The sequence below is a fragment of the Echiichthys vipera genome (genome assembly GCF_963691815.1).
Source record: "Echiichthys vipera genome assembly, chromosome: 18".
Classification (NCBI taxonomy): Eukaryota; Metazoa; Chordata; class Actinopteri; order Perciformes; family Trachinidae; genus Echiichthys; species Echiichthys vipera.
In genome coordinates this window covers 3580442-3601292 of record NC_139843.1, presented here as the reverse complement: position 1 = coordinate 3601292, position 20851 = coordinate 3580442, and the positions used below count along the sequence as shown (strand labels likewise).

The window sequence follows — 20851 nt, the reverse complement described above, 5'->3', positions numbered from 1 at the left end:
TAGAGGGCACTTTAGCACACGTTTTGGCTCCTAGAGGGCACTTTAGCACACGTTTTGGCTCTTAGAGGACACTTTAGCACACGTTTTGGCTCCTAGAGGGCACTTTAGCACATTTTTTAGCTCCCAAATAATCACAAAGGGGGGGGGGGGGGTTGTAATAAATTAGGATGTATTATGAGACTTTATTGACACACATTACTGCATCAATACTTACAGTAATATACTGTAGATTATGCTGAAATGGCACATTCTGCATAAAAAGGTATATTTTGATGCTCATACTTTTGTACTTTTTGTACTTTTGAATGCTTGAATAACTTATCACAGAGCACTTCTCCCACCCCTGTATTTCAGAACATATAAAACCACGGCATTATAACTAATGATGCATTAATGTGTTCATCACGTTAATGTTGCAGGTGCTGAAGGTGGAGCTCATTTGATGCTTTTAACGAGAGCATGTGCACAAAATAACACAAAAAGACAACAGACTGATACTCAAACATTTATTTTCCAGCGGATCATAATGTATAAATAAAGCATTCATAATAAAGGTGCCATTTGGCCAAAAGCAACTAAAACTCCTGTCGTATTGAATTCTCACAGTCTCCGTGTTATCAAAACATAAGTCCGTCACATGAAGTCTCTGATCAGGACCGAAGCTGAACTCAGTGTCAGTGAAAATAGTCCTCTGCTCTTCTCCTCCTGAACCCTTTTCAGTTCATCCTGTGGTTCTGTAAAAAAAAGGCACTGTTCCTTTAAGGAGTGAGAAGCATGTGAACCACGACAAAGACACGTTTATTACTGCGTATACAGTTTATTTCTACACGTGGATCTAAAGCAACATGGACGTGGCTTTAATCTGCTCAGTGTGCTGCGTTTACTGCCCTCGTTACACAAACAATGACCTTCTTACTTTAAAGATATACCATTGTCCTCTTTAGATATTGATATTAAAGCATTAGAGAGGGGAGTTTCTATATTTTCCTTATTGTAGTGTAGTGCTTGTTTTGTATTTGCTTGCATGCCACCATATTCGCTCATATCGGATTCATTTTTACATTCTCATGAAGGCGAGCACCACCTGGACCACCTGGACCACGAGGACCACCTGGACCACCTGGACCACCGCCTCAGTGCTGAGAGTATGTGAGAATTAGTCCTGCTCTCAAACTTAGGAATGAATACTTTCTTAAGTCTATGAATCATGTTGTTCCTGTTGCATTTTCAAGGCACAAACTCCTGAATAAAAGTGTGTTTAATGAACTAATGAACACAACAACACCTGGTTTTTCCTTTAGCTCTTGATAATGAAGAACTCTTTTGCTTGTTTTTGTCATCACAGCCCTCCTGTTTATATCGTCCAGAGCAGTTTTAGGGCTGGGTATCGGTTCTTTCCAACCTCTCCAGTCAAACGATGCTTGCATTCAATCCTTTTCGAACCCAGATCTAGAAAAAAAAAGACTTTTTGTACGGTTTGAAGCCCCTTTCGCACACGCACTGCAAACCTGGACGTACGCAGACATCATCAGGAGGAGCTGTGTGTGAGAACGCAAACGTCCGAATCAGTTAAACAGACTTTACGCAGCCGGCTCCCTCGCACAGAGACCACGTAATGTTCGAATGTGTGGAGAGTTCACAGTGAGCGAGCGAGGACGTCTCTATCACGCGGTCGCCGCTTAACCAGAAGAAAACAAACGGAGAAATGGGAGTGTGAAAAAGAAGGATGGTTCATATTAAAATGTCTAACTAGAGAGACAACAGCTACTTCTTTCTTTGCCACTGACGACGTGGAGAGGCTCGTTATGACCCCATTACAAAGCAGCCACGTGACTACGGTGTACGCAGCGCCATGTCCTGCCTCCTGCACGCTCGACAAAGACGCCACCTCATCGTATTCGGAGTGAGTGAGAACATGTCGGAAACTGGGGTTTTACTGTTGTGAGAAAGGGAAGTTTTTGACGATAATCCAGACCGGATTATTCAGATTTGTCCGCAGTTCATGTGAGAAAACAGTCTGTGGTGCATCTGATGAGTTCTGTGATTTATTGGTATCATTTAAAGTGTAATTCCAGTGCAAAATCATCCCACTTACATGCATAAAAAAAACCATCAAGACAGTTTTTAACGGAGGAAATCCAGGAGAGTCGCTAGCAGCCGGACGTGGCTAACAGTGATTAGCTCGGGGCAGCACGATGAAGGCATTCAAAGGTCTTTTTTAACCACTAATGCTGCTGAAAATAACAGCAAACCTCTGCAGCAGCATGAGAAGAGTCCCTACACACAAAACAAAGCACCAATGGGCTCCTTCCACTGTAATGGACTTTACTATGAGAGGAGCTGGTACCTGGGCCAGAAGGTAAGTCTTTAAAACACTCTTTTAATAAACTCTGGCTTCACTAACTACGCTGTTGCTGCTTTGTTGTGTGTGTAGGGACTCTTCTCATGCTGCTGCAGAGGTTTGCTGTTATTTTCAGCAGCATTAGTGGTTAAAAAAGACCTTCGAATGCCTTCACCGTGCTGCTATTTGATGCATGTAAGTGCCAATGTTGCGGTGGAATTACACTGTAAGGGTTTCAAACGACGCCCAGCCCTAACAGCAGATATTCTGCGTGTCTCTCAGCTCCTCAAACATTTGTGAGTGATTTCTTCAACAAAGGAGGACGTTTGTAACTCGGCGTGACGCATAAATGAGCGACCTCCGGTACGATAGACGGTGTGTGATCTCCACATGGATGAGATCAGCAGCAATAAATAGAACAACCACTTTGTAGCTGTAAGTGCACATCTGTTCATTTTGGTACGAAGGATCGAGACTTTGGTCAAACAGTGCAAATTATTCATCGTGTTTGTTTTGACTTTTATGGCGCAACAGACGGCAGAGCGGTAAACTCTGCAACATCCGGCGTCAAGAGAAGCCGGTACGGAGGACGAAAGCTGCCAAAATAAAAATAAATTAATTAATATGCTATTAAATGTGCTTTTAATATTTAAAAGAAATGTAGGCATTAATTGATAAAAATGTGAAAATAATAGTTTGGAACTAATTTGCTTCTTTATTATTTATTTAATTAAATGAATTAATTAATTTCCTATTAAATTTTCTTTATTAAAAAATAATTGCTTCATTATTATTTATTTACCTTTGTATTAATTCCCCAACTTAATTTATTCACCTATTTATTTCCCAGATTTAATTTATTTCTTATAAAATTTTCTTTATTAAAAATAATTGCTTATTTATTATTATCTTTGCATTAATTTTTTCATTTTATTATTAATTTATTCATTTTTATATTTATTTATTAATTTATTATTTTTTGGTACATTCAACGTCACATTAATTTATAATAATAATAAATTGTTTTATAGTATATATCACTTCCCTGTGAACTCAACGTCTCTTTACAAAACAGGAAAAATAACTATTTGTATGAAGTAATTTCATAACAATGATTTAAGTTATAAATACATATTAAAGTGTTAAAACAACAGAACATGTATTTATTTATGTATTTTCTTTATACGTTTCTTTTTAAAACATCATTTCTGGAACATTCAACGGCACATTTGAGTGATTTATTGTTATAATAATATCTTCACTGAGTTATTGATTGGTGTATGTTTTACTTTGACAGCTGTCGTCCTCCGTAAACGGGTGCAAACACGAGCAGCTGTGATCTGTGTGAGCCAGAGTGTGACGGGTGAGGAGGTGGCACCCTGGGGCGCAGGGTTCAGAGGCTGGTGATGAACTCGTCCCCGTTAGGCGCGGCCTTGTCTTTGTCGCCCTCTGTGGGCACGCTGCTGTACTGACAGCCGGGAGCCAAGTCCACAGCAGGTCTGGCTGGTTCGGGCAGCTTGGGGGGTTGACCCTGCTTTGATGACTTCCTGTCTCTTTTATCCAGCCAGCAAAACGACACCATGAGGAACATGGCGGAGGAGGCAACGACGGCACTGCAGGCAAAGAAGACGTGGAAGTACTGGCCGGTCCTGTCGATCAGGACCCCTACAACAACAACAACAACAACAACAACAACAACAACAACAAGAATCATCATCAGTTTCCTTGGTAACATTTTACACGTCTTATACTTTTCCGTCATTTCCTCAAAATGAAACTGAACAAACCTACAAAAGTATCAGGCGGTCTGAACTGGCAGGCCGCCATTATAAATAAGAATCTGTTCTTAATGAGTTATTAAATACATGAATGAAACAACTACTTACATAAAACAAATAAAAACAGGTGCAAAATGACCACAAAGAGTCGCAAAAAGACAAAGAATAGACACAAACGTACTATATGCACTGACTACAAACAACCCAAAATTAATACAATGTGCAACTACATGTGCAAAATGACTAAAAAAAGACACCAAATGACAGAGAATAGACACAAATGTACACATACTGACAACAAAAGACCCAAAATGAACACAAAGAGACACAAAACAGCCACAAAGACACATTAAATAACTTTAACTATGTGCAAAATGACTCACATTGATGCAAAATGACTACATACGTGATTAAATAGATGCAGGACCACAAAGAGACAGTTAATGACAGAGAACAGACACAAACATACAGTATATATACTGACTACAAGACACAAAACAGAAACAAAGACACATTAAATGACTTAAATATGTGCAAAAGGACTAAAATTAGATTCAAAATGACCACAAAAAGACACTAAATGACAGAGAATAGATACAAACGTACACATACTGACAACAAACGACCCGACATCTATACAAAGAGACACAAAACAGAAACAAAGACACATTAAATGACTTTAAATATGTACAAAACGACTAAAAAATGGAAACAAATAGATGCATACGGACCACAAAGAGACAGTAAATGACTGAATAAAGACACCAACATATACATACTGACAACAAACGACCCAGAATGACTACAAACAGGTGCAAAATGACCACAAAAAGACACTTAATGACTGAAAATAGACACAAACGTACACATACTGACAACAAACGACCCAAAATGAACACAAAGAGAGACACAAAACAGCCACAAAGACACATTAAATGCCTGAAATACATGTGCAAAATGACTCAAATTGATGCAAAATGAATACATAATTAATTAAATAGATGCAGGACCACAAAGAGACAGTAAATGACATAGAATAGACACAAACATTTAGTACATATACTGACTACAAGACACAAAACAGAAACAAAGACACATTAAATGATTTAAATATGTGCAAAAGGACTAAAAATAGATGCAAAATGACCACAAAAAGACACTAAATGACAGAGAATAGATACAAACGTACACATACTGACAACAAACGACCCAACATCTATACAAAGAGACACAAAACAGCCACAAAGACACATTATATGACTAAAATATGTTGTAAAATTACTAAAAACAGATACAAAAGGACCGAAAAGAGACAGTAAATGACTAAAAAATAGAAACAAATGTACACATGCTGACAACAAACGACCCAAAATGACTATAAACAAATGCAAAACAGCCACAGAGACACAACATTAGAGAAGCAGAACGAGCACAAAGAGACCAAAGGTGTAAATGCAAACGTGTCTGCAGGGAAATGTTTATTTCAACACTTGATAAACAGAGTTTGCAACTGTAAATGAATAATAAATACCAGATATTTGCCTTCATTTAAACGGAGAGGCTCTTTAAGCAAAGCTGCTCTTCTTCCAAACGTCTCTTTTCTCTAATTAAAACCAAATGTTGATGTTTGTTTTTGCAGGAAACTCTTCAGGAAATGAGAACGGTCGGGTGTTTGAGGGCGACTCGGTCAGACTCCCTGCATGTGTGAGGGGATCCGGTGTCAGCGGTGACATCACGGCCCGGCTTTAGCAGCGTGCAGATAAACACGGCGAGCGAACCTGTCATCTGAGACCAGGCGGCCTCGCTCTGCTGCCTCACGCTGAACTAGAGCCGCTCCAGCGTGAAGCACACACTAAACACTTTCTGTTGTTCTGAGAACATGATGTTATTTACAGCAACAGCCCCGAGCAGGACACACACACACACACACGCACACGGACACACACACACGCACACGCACACACACGGACACACACACACACACACACACACACACACACACACACACACACACACACACACACACACACACACACACACACACACACACACACGGACACACACACACGGACACACACACACACACACACACACACACACACACAGTATACAGCGCCACAGAACAAAACAGTCACAGAGACGCATTAAATGACTTAAATATGTGCAAAATTACTTAAAATAGATGAAAATGAACACAAAAAGACACTAAATGACTGAAAATAGACACAAACGTACACAACAAACGACCCAAAATGAACACAGAGAGACAGAAAACAGCCACAAAGACACATTAATGACTTAAATATGTGTAAAATGACTAAAAATAAATACAATTACATGCAAAATGACCACAAAAAGACACTTAATGACAGAGAAAAGACACAAACTTACACATACTGACAACAAACGACCCAAAATGAACACAAAGACACACAAAATGGCCAGAAAGACACATTAAATAACTTCAAATATGTGTAAAATGACTAAAAATAAATACAATTAGATGCAAAATGACCACAAAAAGACACTTAATGACAGAAAATAGACACAAACATACACATACTCACAACAAACGACCCAAAATGAACACAAAGACACATAAATTACTAAAAATAGATGAAAAAAACCCACAAAATGGATACAAATAGATGCCAAATTACCACAAAAAGACACTAAATGACTGAAAATAGACACAAATGTACACATACTGACATCAAACGACTCAAAATGAACACAAAGAGACACAAAACAGCCACAAAGACAAATTAAATGACTTAAATATGTGTAAAATGACTAAAAACAGACAAACAGACAAAAAACTACAAACGAAATAAAAATAGATGCAAAATGAACACAAAGAGACACCTAATGACAGAGAATAGACACAAACGTACACAACAAACGACCCAAAATGAACACAAAGAGACACAAAAAGGCCACAAAGACACATAAATTACTAAAAATAGATGCAAAAACCCCCACAAAATGGATACAAATAGATGCAAAATGAATAGAATTAGATGTGAAACGACCACAAAAAGACACTAAATGACACGAGCTGCTTGCTCTACACTTGGGTTTCATGAGGAGACTTCGTTTTGAACATATGGAGGCTGGAAGCTGCCAGAATAATAAATAAATAATAAATAAATAAATGCCTTTTATCGTCACTATACTCAGAACAACGGGATAAAAAGCAGCTCCCTCTCCGTCTCTGCACGTACCTGCGAGTGGAGGCCCGATGAGCAGCGTGATGCTCTCCATGATGGCGAGCAGGCCCAGCGCCGAGGGGAAGCGGCTCATCTCCACGATATCCATGAGCACGGTGAACATCAGGGAGCCCACCACGCTCATGGACAGCCCGTAGGCCGCCACGTAGACCAGCAGCACGGGGAAGCTGTGCCCGATGCAGCAGATGCTGTTACTGAGCCCGTTGACCAGCAGCGCCCAGGCGAACACGTAGATGTGGCGCCCTTTGAACCACGGCAGGCTGAAGATGAGGCCGAAGGGCGGCCGCACCACGATGTTAACCATGCCCAGGATGGAGAGCAGCATGGCGGCGCGGCTCGGCTCCATGCTGTTCGCCGTGGCGTAGGGAACCAGGTAAATTAAAGGCACCACGAACCCGAGCATCATCCAGGTGATGCCCACGGCGTACACGCAGTAACGCGCGTTGTAGCGGAGCTGGTCGAACGCCATGTGTTTGCTCAGAGAAGCCGCCAGGGAGCTCCAAATCCGCTTCACCGCCCCCTTTTCCTTCCTCGCGGTTTCCCCGTGGTTCACCAGCGGCTGGCCTCGGCGCTTAGGCGGCTGCAGCGGCCTCATCACCGCTCCGCACACGCAGCAGTTCAGCAGGACGGCGCCCAAGACGAGGAAACTGCCCCTCCAGCCCAGCTCCGTGTGGAGGTAGTTACCCAGGAAGGGTAGAGTGCACAGCCCCAGCGCCGTGCCCGTGGAGGACATGGCGTTGGCGAACGCACGGCGACGCACAAAGTAGTGGCCGAGGATCGTGACTGCCGGCTGGAAGCTGAAGCAGAAACCGAGTCCTGTGACGAGGAAACGAGGGAGAAAACTGTGTTAAAAAACAGTAACGTCTGTGTGTGTGTCCTTCACTTATCTGGAGAACTGCTCGTCCGATCCGTGTCAGACTTGGCAGGTGTGTTGGTGGGGATCCGAGGGAGTGCAGTGTCGAATTTGGTGCGATTTGGCCAGAAGGTGGTGCTATAATACCGAACTTTATATGTGAAAGGCGGGAAAAAATCCATCGAGAACTCTCCAATGGAATTCTAATGTCCTGTTTAACTTCATAGATTAATACAAAATGTCACAATCTGTTATATAAAGATCAGTTACTGTTGTGGTTATTTGTATTTACCTTTTGACAGCGACCAGAATTTTTAAGGTGGCGTGTTTCCTTTCATGCGAGTTGACATCGTGAGTCAAACGAACCACCTTAAAAGTCAAAATGATGTCAAACGCTTTGTTTTCATCGTCTTTCTCGAACGACACACATTTAAATAATGGTCAGAGGTCGAAGTGCTCATGAAACTGCCTGAATGTCAGATTATTATTATTATTATTCAAACTGCAACTGTTGATCGAAACCCGTTCAGAGTGGGACGCCACCTCCGGAGCGTCGTAAATCCCTCTGGGGTTTTTTAGTGAGAGGACATTTGAGACGGCGTTTCCTGAAACTCTCCCAGCGGCCGCATTCTCCATCAATGGAGACGCGCCCAGTCTGACCTGTTCGACGCGGGACGACCTGCCGTTCAGGAAATCTCCCAAACCAGTCCGACCCTCCGACCCTGGGACAAAGCGAGTCGGGGCCCCGTGAGGGCGGGGCCCCTGCGAATAGTTTGATTATCAGTTTCTAAAGAGGCCTGGTTTAACTTACACCTACTGGTTTTACCGTAGTTTCCCTCCGGAGTGCTTTAGATAATCTGGATTAACTGTTGCGTGGCTGTTCCCAAGTCTCAGGAAGTACTAATTACACATTTGTCATAAATACCCAAACTATGAGTGGGTTTTATTTTCCCTATTTAAAGTTTGAAAGGCTCAGTATATTTTTTTCTTACTGTGGTTCTTCTTTTGCACAGAACGGGAACATTACGCGGTGATAAAAGGGCATTTTTTGTCAGAACAAGGTTGATTTTCTGAGATTTCGCCCCTTTCTTACCTTTCAAAATAAAAGCCCTGGGCTGTGTAACTGTTCACATCACCAGTATGAGTATTTGCATGTGAGCGTTTTGCATTTTTGTGATATTATTTGTCTCGCCCCTGGCGTCTAAAGGCCTTAAAGCTGCATAATTGATTGACTGAACATGTAAAAGCGTGAGTTTTCATTTGCGGCTTTCCAACAACTCCTGAGAAACGTCTCCAGCTGCGGTGCGTTGCAGGTAACACACGTGTCCGTGAGGTGATACTGAATGAGCTGAGTGTTTGCTGACCTGTGATGACCCCGGCGGTGACGTAGAGCTGCGTGATGGACCGGGTAAATGAACTGGCAGCCATTCCAAACCCACTCAGGACGCCGCCCAGCATGACCGTCGCCCGGCAACCAAATCTCTCCACCAACACGCTGCAGAAAGGACCTGCGGGTCAAATGTGACGCTCTTAGTTTAATGCATACCGGAGCGGGAAGGGGCAGAGGCGAGGCTGTTACCTTGATCCTGCAGAACAGTACTCGCGTTGGTAGGTAATCTGTACCAGGTGCACGGAAGCATGACTGAACATGTGTTTGCTTCCTCACTCACTGTGTGTGTGCACACGGAGGTCGACTCAAGAGCAGCAGTTTGTCGACGTATATAACTGAGAACATGCTGAGTTTGAAGTGTAGAAGTCATCCCATGGTCATTTTCAGCTCTTACACTCATCAAATGAGCCACCGAGACAGTTTTTCCCCCGTGTAACGACTTTTAACGGAGAAATCCAGGAGTCGCAGTACGGTGCGGTAATGCCTTCACCGTACTGCCCCGAGCTAATCACTGTTAGCCCCGTCCGGCTGTTAGCGACTCTCCTGGATTTCCCCGTTAATAGTTGTTTAAACTGTCTTGATGTCTAATTTTTTATTTGTTTATTTATTCTTTTTCAACACTTACACATCAAAGAAGCCATGGAGATTTTGTGTATAAGCTGAGAAATCCGAGAGGGACGCTAACTGTCGGATGTGGCTAACAGTGATTAGCTCAGGGCAGCACGGTGAAGGCATTCAAAGGTCTTTTTTAACCACAAATGCTGCTTAAAATAACAGCAAATCTCTGCAGCAGCATGAGAAGAGTCCCTACACACAAAACAAAGCACCAATGGGCTCCTTCCATGGTAATGGACTTTACTATGAGAGGAGCTGGTACAGGGGCCAGTAGGTAAGTCTTTAAAACACTCTTTAATAAACTCTGGCTTCACTAACTACGTTGTTGCTGCTTTGTTGTGTGTGTAGGGACTCTTCTCATGCTGCTGCAGAGGTTTGATGTTATTTTCAGCAGCATTAGTGGTTAAAAAAGACCTTTGAATGCCTTTAGTAGCCGTTAATAAAAGTTTCACATCAAATTTTATATAATACTAATCAAAAGGCCACTGTTGCACCAAAGGCTGCAGTGAACGCGGATGGAGAACAATGTCAAGTTTCAACAAAAAGGTGGTTTATTTAACCAAAAAGCGAACAAACAAAGAACAGAGAGAAATCCTGTGCTTCTCCCGCTCCAGTAAAACACCTTTCGCCCGCCCAGGTGCATGCTGGGACCTTACCACAGCCCACCTATTTAATTTCAGGTGCCTCTCTAATGTGCCTGAATGCAACAAAACACAAATAATAATCAGGAAACACATAAACCAAACAAATAATCTTGAATACTAAGAGAAATCAAAGTGACACAGAATAATAAACTTACAATAAATGAATAAATAGCTCCAACAAATGCCTTCACCGTGCCGCCCCGAGCTAATCACTGTTAGCCACATTGTTGTTAGCGACTCTCCGTTAATAGTTCATACACAAAAACGTCTCGTGGTTTATGTGATGAGTGTAAAAAGATCACGGGGTGATGTTGCGGTGGAGTTCCACTTTAAGGGCGAATGTAAAGATTTCCTGTCCCTGGCTGTGAATCGATTGGCCTGAGGAGGAAGTTCAGCGCTTACACACAGAGGGAAATGTTGGTGAAAGGTCACCGACGGGCGGTGAATTCAACAAACGCCTTTGTTGTTAGGCAACAGGGGTGCAGGGCGCTGACGGGGATAATGCCTCATTAGCATATTTAAACACAACATGTTAGAAAACTTGTAATACAAAAAGTACTTGTCTGGATGTTGGTGATGCACTGGAGGAGTTTCATGATTTTATCTGTGAATTAAAAACTTTACCCTGTTCCCCTGAGGCGTCTTTCACCGAGGCGAGTTTGTAAATTCAACAACAAGGTAATTTAAAGTTCTTTACGTACGACATTAAAATCTCATCTTCAGCCTCGTTAAAGATAAAAAAATACTGATTTTTACAGACTTTTAAAAGTCTCATCTCATCTCATCTCATCTCATCTTCAGCCTCTTATCTGGGGTCGGGTCGCGGGGGCAGCAGCTTTAGCAGGGGACCCCAAACTTCCCTTTCCCGGGCCACATTAACCAGCTCTAACTGGGGGATCCTGAGGCGTTCCCAGGCCAGTGTGGAGATCTAATCTCTCCACCTGGTCCTGGGTCTTCCCCGAGGCCTCCTCCCAGCTAGATGTATATGAACTATATAAAAATATGATGCCTCCCTACACGTTTTTGCAGCTTTTTCCTTTCATAATAAAATGTTTCATGCCGTAACTTGTGCCTTTAAGTGATCGTGCATGCATCTGTATTTCAAAAATTCTGAATCTGGCTCATTCCAGTATCTAATCACGCGTTTGTATTGTGCAATAATCCTGCACGCACATTCATCTACTGACCCAAACTGCACACTATCACTGTAGAGTCTATTGGTGGGTAATACCTTCTATTATTTGCATGTATCCTTTTACCCACTAACCCCAAATTACCCACTAACACCTTAAAGAACCTGTGTATAATCCTTCTATCACAGAAAGCCTCCTGGACTGAGCGAAGGGGCCGGACTAACTACATTCTTTCCGTTCGTTACTTTGCCAAGTCTTGGATTTCCTGTGAAATCTCCCTCCACTCACCGAACTCCTAACTCTGAACTCTTACAGAAAGTGCAAAATCATGCTTGTTACATAATCTGCATCCTGCCGCACACATTAGAATAAATACGGCTTTCACCTTCTTCTGATCTGACTTCATTTGCCCTTTCACAGCCACCGCTACTTCCTGTTTCACGCATGTTACATAACGCGTCATTACTGAGGAAGGAAGTTTACATTACGGGCTGGTGAGATAGAGCCCCTGTGCACCGCACTGAAGCACAGAGATCAGCAACATTTGTGTTCATTAGGCCTAAAATGGCTGTAAAAGCTTTTTAAAATAACCCCTAAAACCTGAAGTTTTTCTGGATTTTCAACAGAAGTGTCAACGCCGACTAAATGACAGATTTCTGAGGCTCTGAAGCCGAAAGAAATGAAGTTCAAAAGGTATTTGAGAGCTTAGACCTGTGGCTTTCATAAGAAGTAAGCCGTTTTTTTGTCCAAACCTTCAATAACGTTAAAAAAAAACAGTTTAAGAAACAGTCATCTCATCTCATCTCATCTTCAGCCTCTTATCCTGGATCAGGTCTCGGGGGCAGCAGCTTTAGCAGGGGACCCCAAACTTCCCTTTCCTGGGCCACATTAACCAGCTCTAACTGGGGGATCCTGAGGCGTTCCCAGGCCAGTGTGGAGATCTAATCTCTCCACCTGGTCCTGGGTCTTCCCCGAGGCCTCCTCCCAGCTGGACGTGCCTGGAACACCTCCCTAGGGAGGCGCCCAGGGTTCATCCTTACCAGATGATCCTGAACCACCTCAACTGGCTCCTTTCAACGCAAAGGAGCAGCGGCTCTACTCCGAGTTCCTCACGGATGCTGAACTTCTCCCCCTCTCTCTAAGGGAGACTCCAGACCCCCTCCTGAGGAAACCCCTATATCACATATATAAATATATATTTATATGTGAATCAAATCAAATCATCAAGTGTGCTTTTTTAAAGACTGCAGGGAGTGATTGTGAAAGAAAGAACAGCCGCCGTTTCGTTTTCTCTGAGGAATCATGGCCCGAAGTTTCCCTGCCACGTTCCCTCGTACTGGAAAGACGCACGGAAGGGTGGTGCTCGGGTGGAGCGTGCAGGAGGTGCAGGACATGACACCCCTTTAAAGGTGGTATATTATTATTTCTTTGTAAACCTTGAGTCTGGATGTGTGGAGAGTGTCCCTCGGCATTGTGGGCTACGGTTTCCCACAGGATAATGTTCTTTAAACCAACATCGACGCAGCGAGCCGGTTTTAAAACACACAAATTCTCTCTTTAGTTTCACATTTTCCCTGAACGACAACAACAAAAGGTAAGAGCTTAAGTTACCTGAGGTCGGGGGCATTAAAGGGCAACTCAACGCTCCCAATTATCTGCTTATTTTCAGGTTCAAACTTGTATTTTGTTTCTACTAGAACACGTTTACATGCTTTAATGTTCTAAAAACACATTATTTTTCTCACCCTGTCTGTTTGAATATACCTGTGTTCACCTTCTGTCTGAAACGCTCCGTTTTAGCGCCTGTCTCTTTAAGAAACGCTCCATTTTAGCGCCTGTCTCTTTAAGAAACGCTCTGTTTTTAGCGCCTGTCTCTTTAAGAAACGCTCCGTTTTTAGCGCCTGTCTCTTTAAGAAACGCTCCGTTTTGGCACCTGTCTCTTTAAGAAACGCTCCGTTTTTAGCGCCTGTCTCTTTAAGAAACGCTCCGTTTTTAGCGCCTGTCTCTTTAAGAAACACTCCTGAAAAAGCCCCTGTCTGCTCTGATTGGTCAGCGTTTCCGTTGCTCTGCACCGTCATTGCAGCCGGGGAACGACTTTAACGGCACCGTAGCATCACTTTCTACCTTTATAGAGTATATTTGTGACATCACAACATACAGGAAGTCCTGACGGCTCGTTTAAAAGAGCATTTTCCGAATACGGGCTGTGTGCGTTTCTCCGTGGATTGACTTAAATCTCACTTTTTACAATATCGGACCTTTACTTTTTAAAGATTTAATAATATTCATAGTGTTGTAGTTGATAATTAATGATAAAACATAACACTTCCATCTAAAACCACATAACGTATCATAAAGTGAAGTCACAAAGCATGAATAAATAAACGTAACACCTTGAGGTAGATTGACGTGCACTGTGTGCAGCGATTAAGATTACACATTAACCACACGGGGAGCTAAACAAACAGTCTGTCTGCGTTACCTCCTGCATGAAGCACTGACGTCATGATGGAGGGCACCCAGGAGGTCTCGCTGTTGGAGGCGCCAAACTCATTCTGCAGGTCGGTGTAGAAGATTCCCACACACGCGGGGAAGGCCAGGGTCAAAGCCAGGACTACGATGGTGGCAGCCAGCACCACCCACCCCCAACCGCCATCTGGAGCCGGGACAGCTCGCGTTACAGCCTCAGAGTCTCCGCATCCGCCTCCTCGCGCCCCCTCCTCGGCTTCACAGTCGTCGGCCTCTTGGACTTTCTCCATGCCGTCGGCCTGCTCGAGGTCCCCGGAGGCCTCTGAGCGGAGGAAGCGATCGCTCGTCCCTCTGATCCCATTCCTCTGAGTCATTCTGTGCTCCGCAGCTCGGGAGAGGCTCCTGTGTTGGCTCTGCAGGGTGTGTAACTGCCTTCGCTGTCCATGTCACTGCAACTGCTGAGACCTTCAGGGACACCTTTAACAACAAAGCACAAACTCTGTCACGTTATGAAGGGGCAATAGTGGTGTTTTCATGCAATTGTCGAGCTAATTTGAAGCTTAGAAAAGCAAATTGGGTGTTTTTATCAACTGGTTTGGAGCCAATAAACTCCATACGGAGTAGTTTGGTCAGAAGACGGCGCTACAGCAGCCTCATGAGCCCGTCCTGAGCTCTGAGCGCCGTTGTCTTTAACTCTCAGATCAGTCTGGTAACGTTTGATCAGTGTTGGTTTCTTTGGTGGGTTTAAGTGAAACAGAAGAGACTGTTGAGTGTGAACAACATGGAGGCTTCCACGGATGAGATGAGCAGCTATGGAGCAAGCCGCTCACTAACTTTTTGTTCAACCTTCTGTTGAATATGGACCGGGCTCCTGAAATTGGGCCTTTGATCCGTAAATTCACGTTAAACACAAAGGGAAAATCTCCTTTACCCACATGTTGTTTCCTTTCTGAGCTTTGCCTCCACGCTGTTAGCACGTCACACGCTTCACTCATCTGATTGGTTGGTTTGGCCCGTATGTTGGTGACAGACAGATGCTTTATCCAATCAGAAACCAGGATTTTCCCAATAGATCTCCAAACCCGAGTTCACAAGTCAGGTTAGCGCTACAGTCGCCTGTAAACCCGCCAAACTCATATTTCAATATTCTGGCAGATAGGTCTGGCCCCTCTCCCATACGGACTTGACTTTGACGGACCAATCACAACCGTTTATCTCGTGGGGGGCGGGTTTAAAGCGATGACTGAATCACGGTCCAGTTTCTCAGGCAGCGCTGATCAAACATGACGCTATATTCTGTTCTCACATCATATGTTTGTTTTAATCGTTCTTTCACGCCAGCTCGTATCACGTATCACACCAGCTCGTATCACGTATCACACCAGCTCGTATCGTCCCGCGATGAAGACATCTTGAGAATATATGGGAAGACATGACAGTTAAATGTTTTCGTACGTCTGAACTTGTTCTACAAACGCGTTTCCATTTAAAGCATCAACTCTTTACAACAATTGTGGAAGTTTTGTCGCATAAAAACGTGAGAGGATCGATCCTAATGACTTAAATCATCCCGATTAGTTTAGCGTCACCACGACATCTGATACGACTACTGAATGCATTCCTATGATCTTATTTTAATATGGTTTTTTGGCTCTTTATGCTCAAGTACGGCCAAGATTGATAGGTAACGGGGGAGAGAGAGAGGGCGACATGCAGCAGAGGGAGTCACGCTCTACCAGGCGAGCTACTCAGCGCCTCAGATGATACAATGAAACATTCCTGTTCCCCTCAGCATGAATTGTAATTGCATAGTTGTAAATCGTAGCAATGAGAGAGGAGTGTGTGTGAAGTAAGCCATAGTGAGCGGTACAAGGACAGCCTGTTCTTTAAAACCACACAATGTTGCAGGGAAAGCAGTGCTCAAACCTTCTGCTGCTGGTGTTTGGTACAAGCTGCAGGCAGTTACAGGAGTCCAAATAAAGGTTTCCTAAAACAAACCACATGACCTAATGTTTGCAGTGCTCCTGCGTTGACAGATGCTGGACTTTGCTATGTTAATTAAAACATATAGAGACACTTCAGTCAGAGAACCATAACTAATATCTATAGAGCAGGGCTGCCCAACCCTGCTCCTGGAGCCACAGTCCTGCATGTTTTAGGTTTCTCCTGCTGTAACACACCTGAGTCTAACGGGTTTCAAACCTGTGACGAGCTTCAGCTGCTTGATAACGAGCACATCGTTCGACTCAGGTGTGTGAGAGCAGAGAGAGTCATGAGAAGAGTCCCTACACACACAACAAAGCACCAATGGGCTCCTTCCACTGTAATGGACTTTACTATGAGAGGAGCTGGTACAGGGGTCAGTAGGTAAGTCTTTAAAACACTCTTTTAATAAACTCTGGCTTCACTAACTACGCTGTTGCTGCTTTGTTGTGTGTGTAGGGACTATTCTCATGCTGCTGCAGAGGTTTGCTGTTATTTTCAGCAGCATTAGTGGTTAAAAAAGACCTTTGAATGCCTTCACCGTGCTGCCCCGAGCTAACCACTGTTAGCCACGTCCGGCTGTACCTACTGCACCTACCGACCCCTCCCTATTTAATTTCAGGTGCCTCTCTAATGTGCCTGAATGAAACACAACACAAATAATAACCAAGAAACGCTTGAACTAAACAAATACTCTAGAATACTAATAGACACCTCACAGCGAGAGGGTTCCTGGTTTGAATCCCAGCTGGGGCCCTTCTGTGTGGAGTTTGCATGTTGTCCCCGTGTCTGCGTGGGTTTTCTCCGGGTTCTCCGGTTTCCTCCCACAGTCCAAAGACGTGCAGGTGTTCGGTTCATTGATGACTCTAAATCACCCGTAGGTGTGAATGGTTGTCTGTTTCTGTTCGTCTCTATGTGTCCTGTGATAGACTGGCGTCCTGTCCAGGGTGGACCCCGCCTCACGCCCGATGTCAGCTGGGATCGGCTCCAGCCCCCCGCGACCCCGACAGGGACATTAGGCTGAAGATGAATGAATGAATGATAATACAAACTTACTCATCACTACACAGAAACCCTAAACTAAACAGCACTAACTGTGCTGCCCCGAGCTAACCACTGCTAGCCACGTCCGGCTGTTAGCGACTCTCCTGGATTTCTGCGTTAACAGTTGTTACACGAAAAAAACTGTCTCGATGGATCATTTGATGCCAAAACATGGATGATTTTGCGCCGAAATGACACTCTAAGGTAAATAAAGTGTTTAAAAAGCCCCCTGTTACAGAATCTGATGCACTGCTGCAGATTAAACTACCCCACAGTTTATAAAGGAGTTCAAATTCACTCAGCCAGGAAAATGCAGCAGACACATTCATCCAGAGCTACACTGGAATTACGCTGTAGTTATAGTTGTTAGATCTGCTGAGAGTGTGTGCAAAGGGACTCTGGCTTACACGGGACTAACGTGCACGTGTGAAACCCCGGGTGAATGAATGGGCCTCTGTGCAAATGCTGCAGGAGGATTTTTCCCCCAAAGTCTCGCAATATCATTTCCAGATGCACGGACGGCCGACGGATTACGCTCCTGAGAACGTAAACATATGCTGGACCCTACAGTACTACAACATTACACACACACACACACACACACACACATGCAGGTACAGTATCTCACAAACAAAGTTTCCCACCAGCAGAACTTGTGACGCAAATTCTTACATTTAAATAGAAAAGGCCTACGGCGGTTCTGAGGTCATTTCCTGTGCGCCTGTTGGGACGTAGAAAAAAGAAGGAGGGACCATGCGCGGACATTTCAAACAATGGCGATGAAAGGTTCACGTTGGTGTGATGCGGAGGTGGAGTGTTTACTGCTGATTTGGTCGATGAAAAGATTCAAAAACAGTCGACAAGACGCACAAAAACTCCGAGGTCTACGGAAAGATCTGGAAACAAAGCCACGCATCGCCATGACGTCATCAATGCGTGTGACGTGTTACGGCGTGATGACGTATAGGCAGCAAGAAGCATTCTCCGAGGCCCAGGTAGTGTGAGTACAAACGGGCCTGGAGGGGGGGACAAGGACCCTAAAGCACGGGGCACGGGACGGAGGCACAGTGGGAGTGCGCCGTTAATTGCTGAAATATCGACAACTTGGCGTCTTGGATAAAAACAAAGTCACAATAATCATTTCTCCTTGTATTAATTTATTGTAGTTTAACGTCAGACCCCCCAGGCCAGTAATTCCCATTCTGCATAATTTAAAATACTAAATTCTGCATAAATTGCATGTTTTTGTCTTTATTTGTATAATTTTGCAGACTCTGCTTTAATGAAAACTACAAAGTTGGGCAGAATAATTATATTAAATATTAAATAAACTTAATATTGCACTTGTTAATTACATTAAATGAGATGTTATTGTCCTTTAAACTACCAACATGATGATTTTAGACAGCTTTCTACAGAAGGACGACAAATGAAAGGAAAACCAACTCCACAGAAATACAATCAACTATTCTGATCATCTGAGAATCATCATCACGTTAAAGTTATTTTTGATGCAAAAATGTCAGAAAATGTTGTTTTCAGTCTGTTAAATGTGGAGATCTTCTTTCCTCTGTTATATCATATACACCATCATCATATAACAGAACATTTTTAAGCACTTTATTCAAAATTTAAGCACTTTTCAAAGCGTAAACAGTACAATTCAAGTGTTTTCAGGGATTTCCAGCACCCATTAAGAACCCTGTGTGTCTCATACTCTTAAGTGTGTAACGGATCAGTGAGGGGGGTAAAAGGCCTCACATATTTCTGCAATCTGACCCGCAAACATGCCCTCCTGTGTCCCCCTCCTGCTCTCTCCTCTGCAGCCGTGCGCCCCCTTGTTCATAATGAATAGGTGAACGCTCCCGTGGGTGTTTGGGAGGAGAGCCCCGTGCATGTGTCCCCTGGTAAATAAAAGTGATGCTGAGTGGCTGCCGGTCCTTCCTGTGGGACAGCCCGTCCGGGGATGAGAGCGCTGCGTAAACGGCGCCTGTTTTACGTGTCGGATGGTGGATTTGCTCAGCTTTAATCAGCATTACATATCAACCCACGTGCTGCACAAGATCAGCTTTAATCTGCATTACATATTAACCCACGTGCACATTTCAAACCCTATTAACACGCGGGCTCTTTGGGGTTTTTCTCTCGTAATGATCGCAGCTCGTTTACGCACGAAACCCACCCGAACACGGCCGCGTCGCGTCCAATCATCTCCAAGAATCGCTTCTTAAAAAGGAGATTTGCACACATCTCCTGCTCCCGTGCGTGCGCGTTCACCCTGACACATAAACATCCCTGCATCAGCACTTTCCGCGCGCAGAGGAAGCGATTTCACCCCAACACCGCGCGTGGATTTACAGAATAATCATAAGATCAATTCATAATCACCTTTTTGTTGTTGATTGCCGTCGCGCAGCTCTCCAAACACAGGTGTGGTCGCTCCTCGATGACTGCCGGGGCAGTACAGGCTGTACCGGGACCGACCGGGGGTCTGCTCCTCCTCGGTGGGAGGAGACTGACGTGGCCGCGCAGGGAGGGTCGGATGCGGCCGCCGGGCTGTGCAGCAGCAGGCCCCGGCAGCCCTGTTGCACCACACACAGGCGAGAGGAGGGGAGGACAGGAAGAGCTCCCCCTCGGATACTGAAGGCCTGTTCAGGTCGGTTCTGTGGTTCAGAGGCGGGTCTACAGTCTGCTGGGGCCAGAGGCTGCAGACTAGGGGCCCCAGGGGTGCAGGGGCCCCCAGTGTGCAGGGGCCAGATCATTTTTAATTTTTTTAAACTTACCTCACTTGGAAAAAAAACTTGCCTCTTATTTGGGCCCAAATTTAAATGAAATAAAGTCACTGATTGGATAGATATGTGACACATTTACCCAATCAGCTGCCATTTTGTGGCTGCGTTCATAAGGTCGGTGTTGTAAATGATACCTCTCTCACTGCTACTATGGTTACGACACAGTTCAGCGTCAAAACGTCAGAAAAGCACGAGTGAAAGATCGAGATCTACTGAACCAAGATTGACCGGTAGATCCAGAGCTTTGCCTTCCTCAGCTCTCTTGTCGTTGCATGTGAAGTACTCCAACTTCTCACATGACTGAGAGTACGATGCTGAACAGGATCGTTTTCACCAGTTTCAAAAGAGATAATGATAAACTTTAGGACGGTATCTGTTTAAATACTTTGGTCAGTGCTTACGTATATCATACGGTGGTGCAACATCTGCATTTATTTGATATTTTTGTCATTTACTGGACTCCAGACCCCCTCCTGAGGAAACACATTTCAGACGCTTGGACCCGTGACCTGGTTCTTTGGGTCATGACCCAGCTTTCAGGACCACAGGTGAGGGTAGGAACCAGGACTGAGGGTAGAT

General features: G+C 44.1%; 1 protein-coding gene across 1 annotated transcript; it reads right to left on the bottom strand.

The window, feature by feature from the left end:
* Positions 1-489: 489 nt before the first annotated feature.
* Positions 490-19970, bottom strand: slc16a5a (solute carrier family 16 member 5a). The gene is made up of 5 exons (XM_083932786.1): positions 19869-19970; positions 14467-14930; positions 9567-9710; positions 7344-8165; positions 490-4006 (listed from the first exon to the last, which is right to left on the bottom strand). The coding sequence occupies exons 2-5, from the start codon at positions 14825-14827 to the stop codon at positions 3735-3737; spliced, it is 1599 nt and encodes a 532-aa protein (XP_083788912.1). The 5' UTR covers positions 14828-14930; positions 19869-19970; the 3' UTR covers positions 490-3734.
* Between the last annotated feature and the right edge of the window lie 881 nt (positions 19971-20851).

Excerpts from the sequence above, each read along its gene's own strand:
- slc16a5a (XM_083932786.1), bottom strand. The coding sequence starts at position 14,827 with ATGACTCAGAGGAATGGGATCAGAGGGACGAGCGATCGCTTCCTCCGC. Across the intron at positions 9,711-14,466 it reads GTCAGTGCTTCATGCAGGAG|GTCCTTTCTGCAGCGTGTTG; the intron begins GTAACGCAGACA and ends TTTGACCCGCAG. Across the intron at positions 4,007-7,343 it reads CATCGGGCCTCCACTCGCAG|GGGTCCTGATCGACAGGACC; the intron begins GTACGTGCAGAG and ends TTGTTGTTGTAG.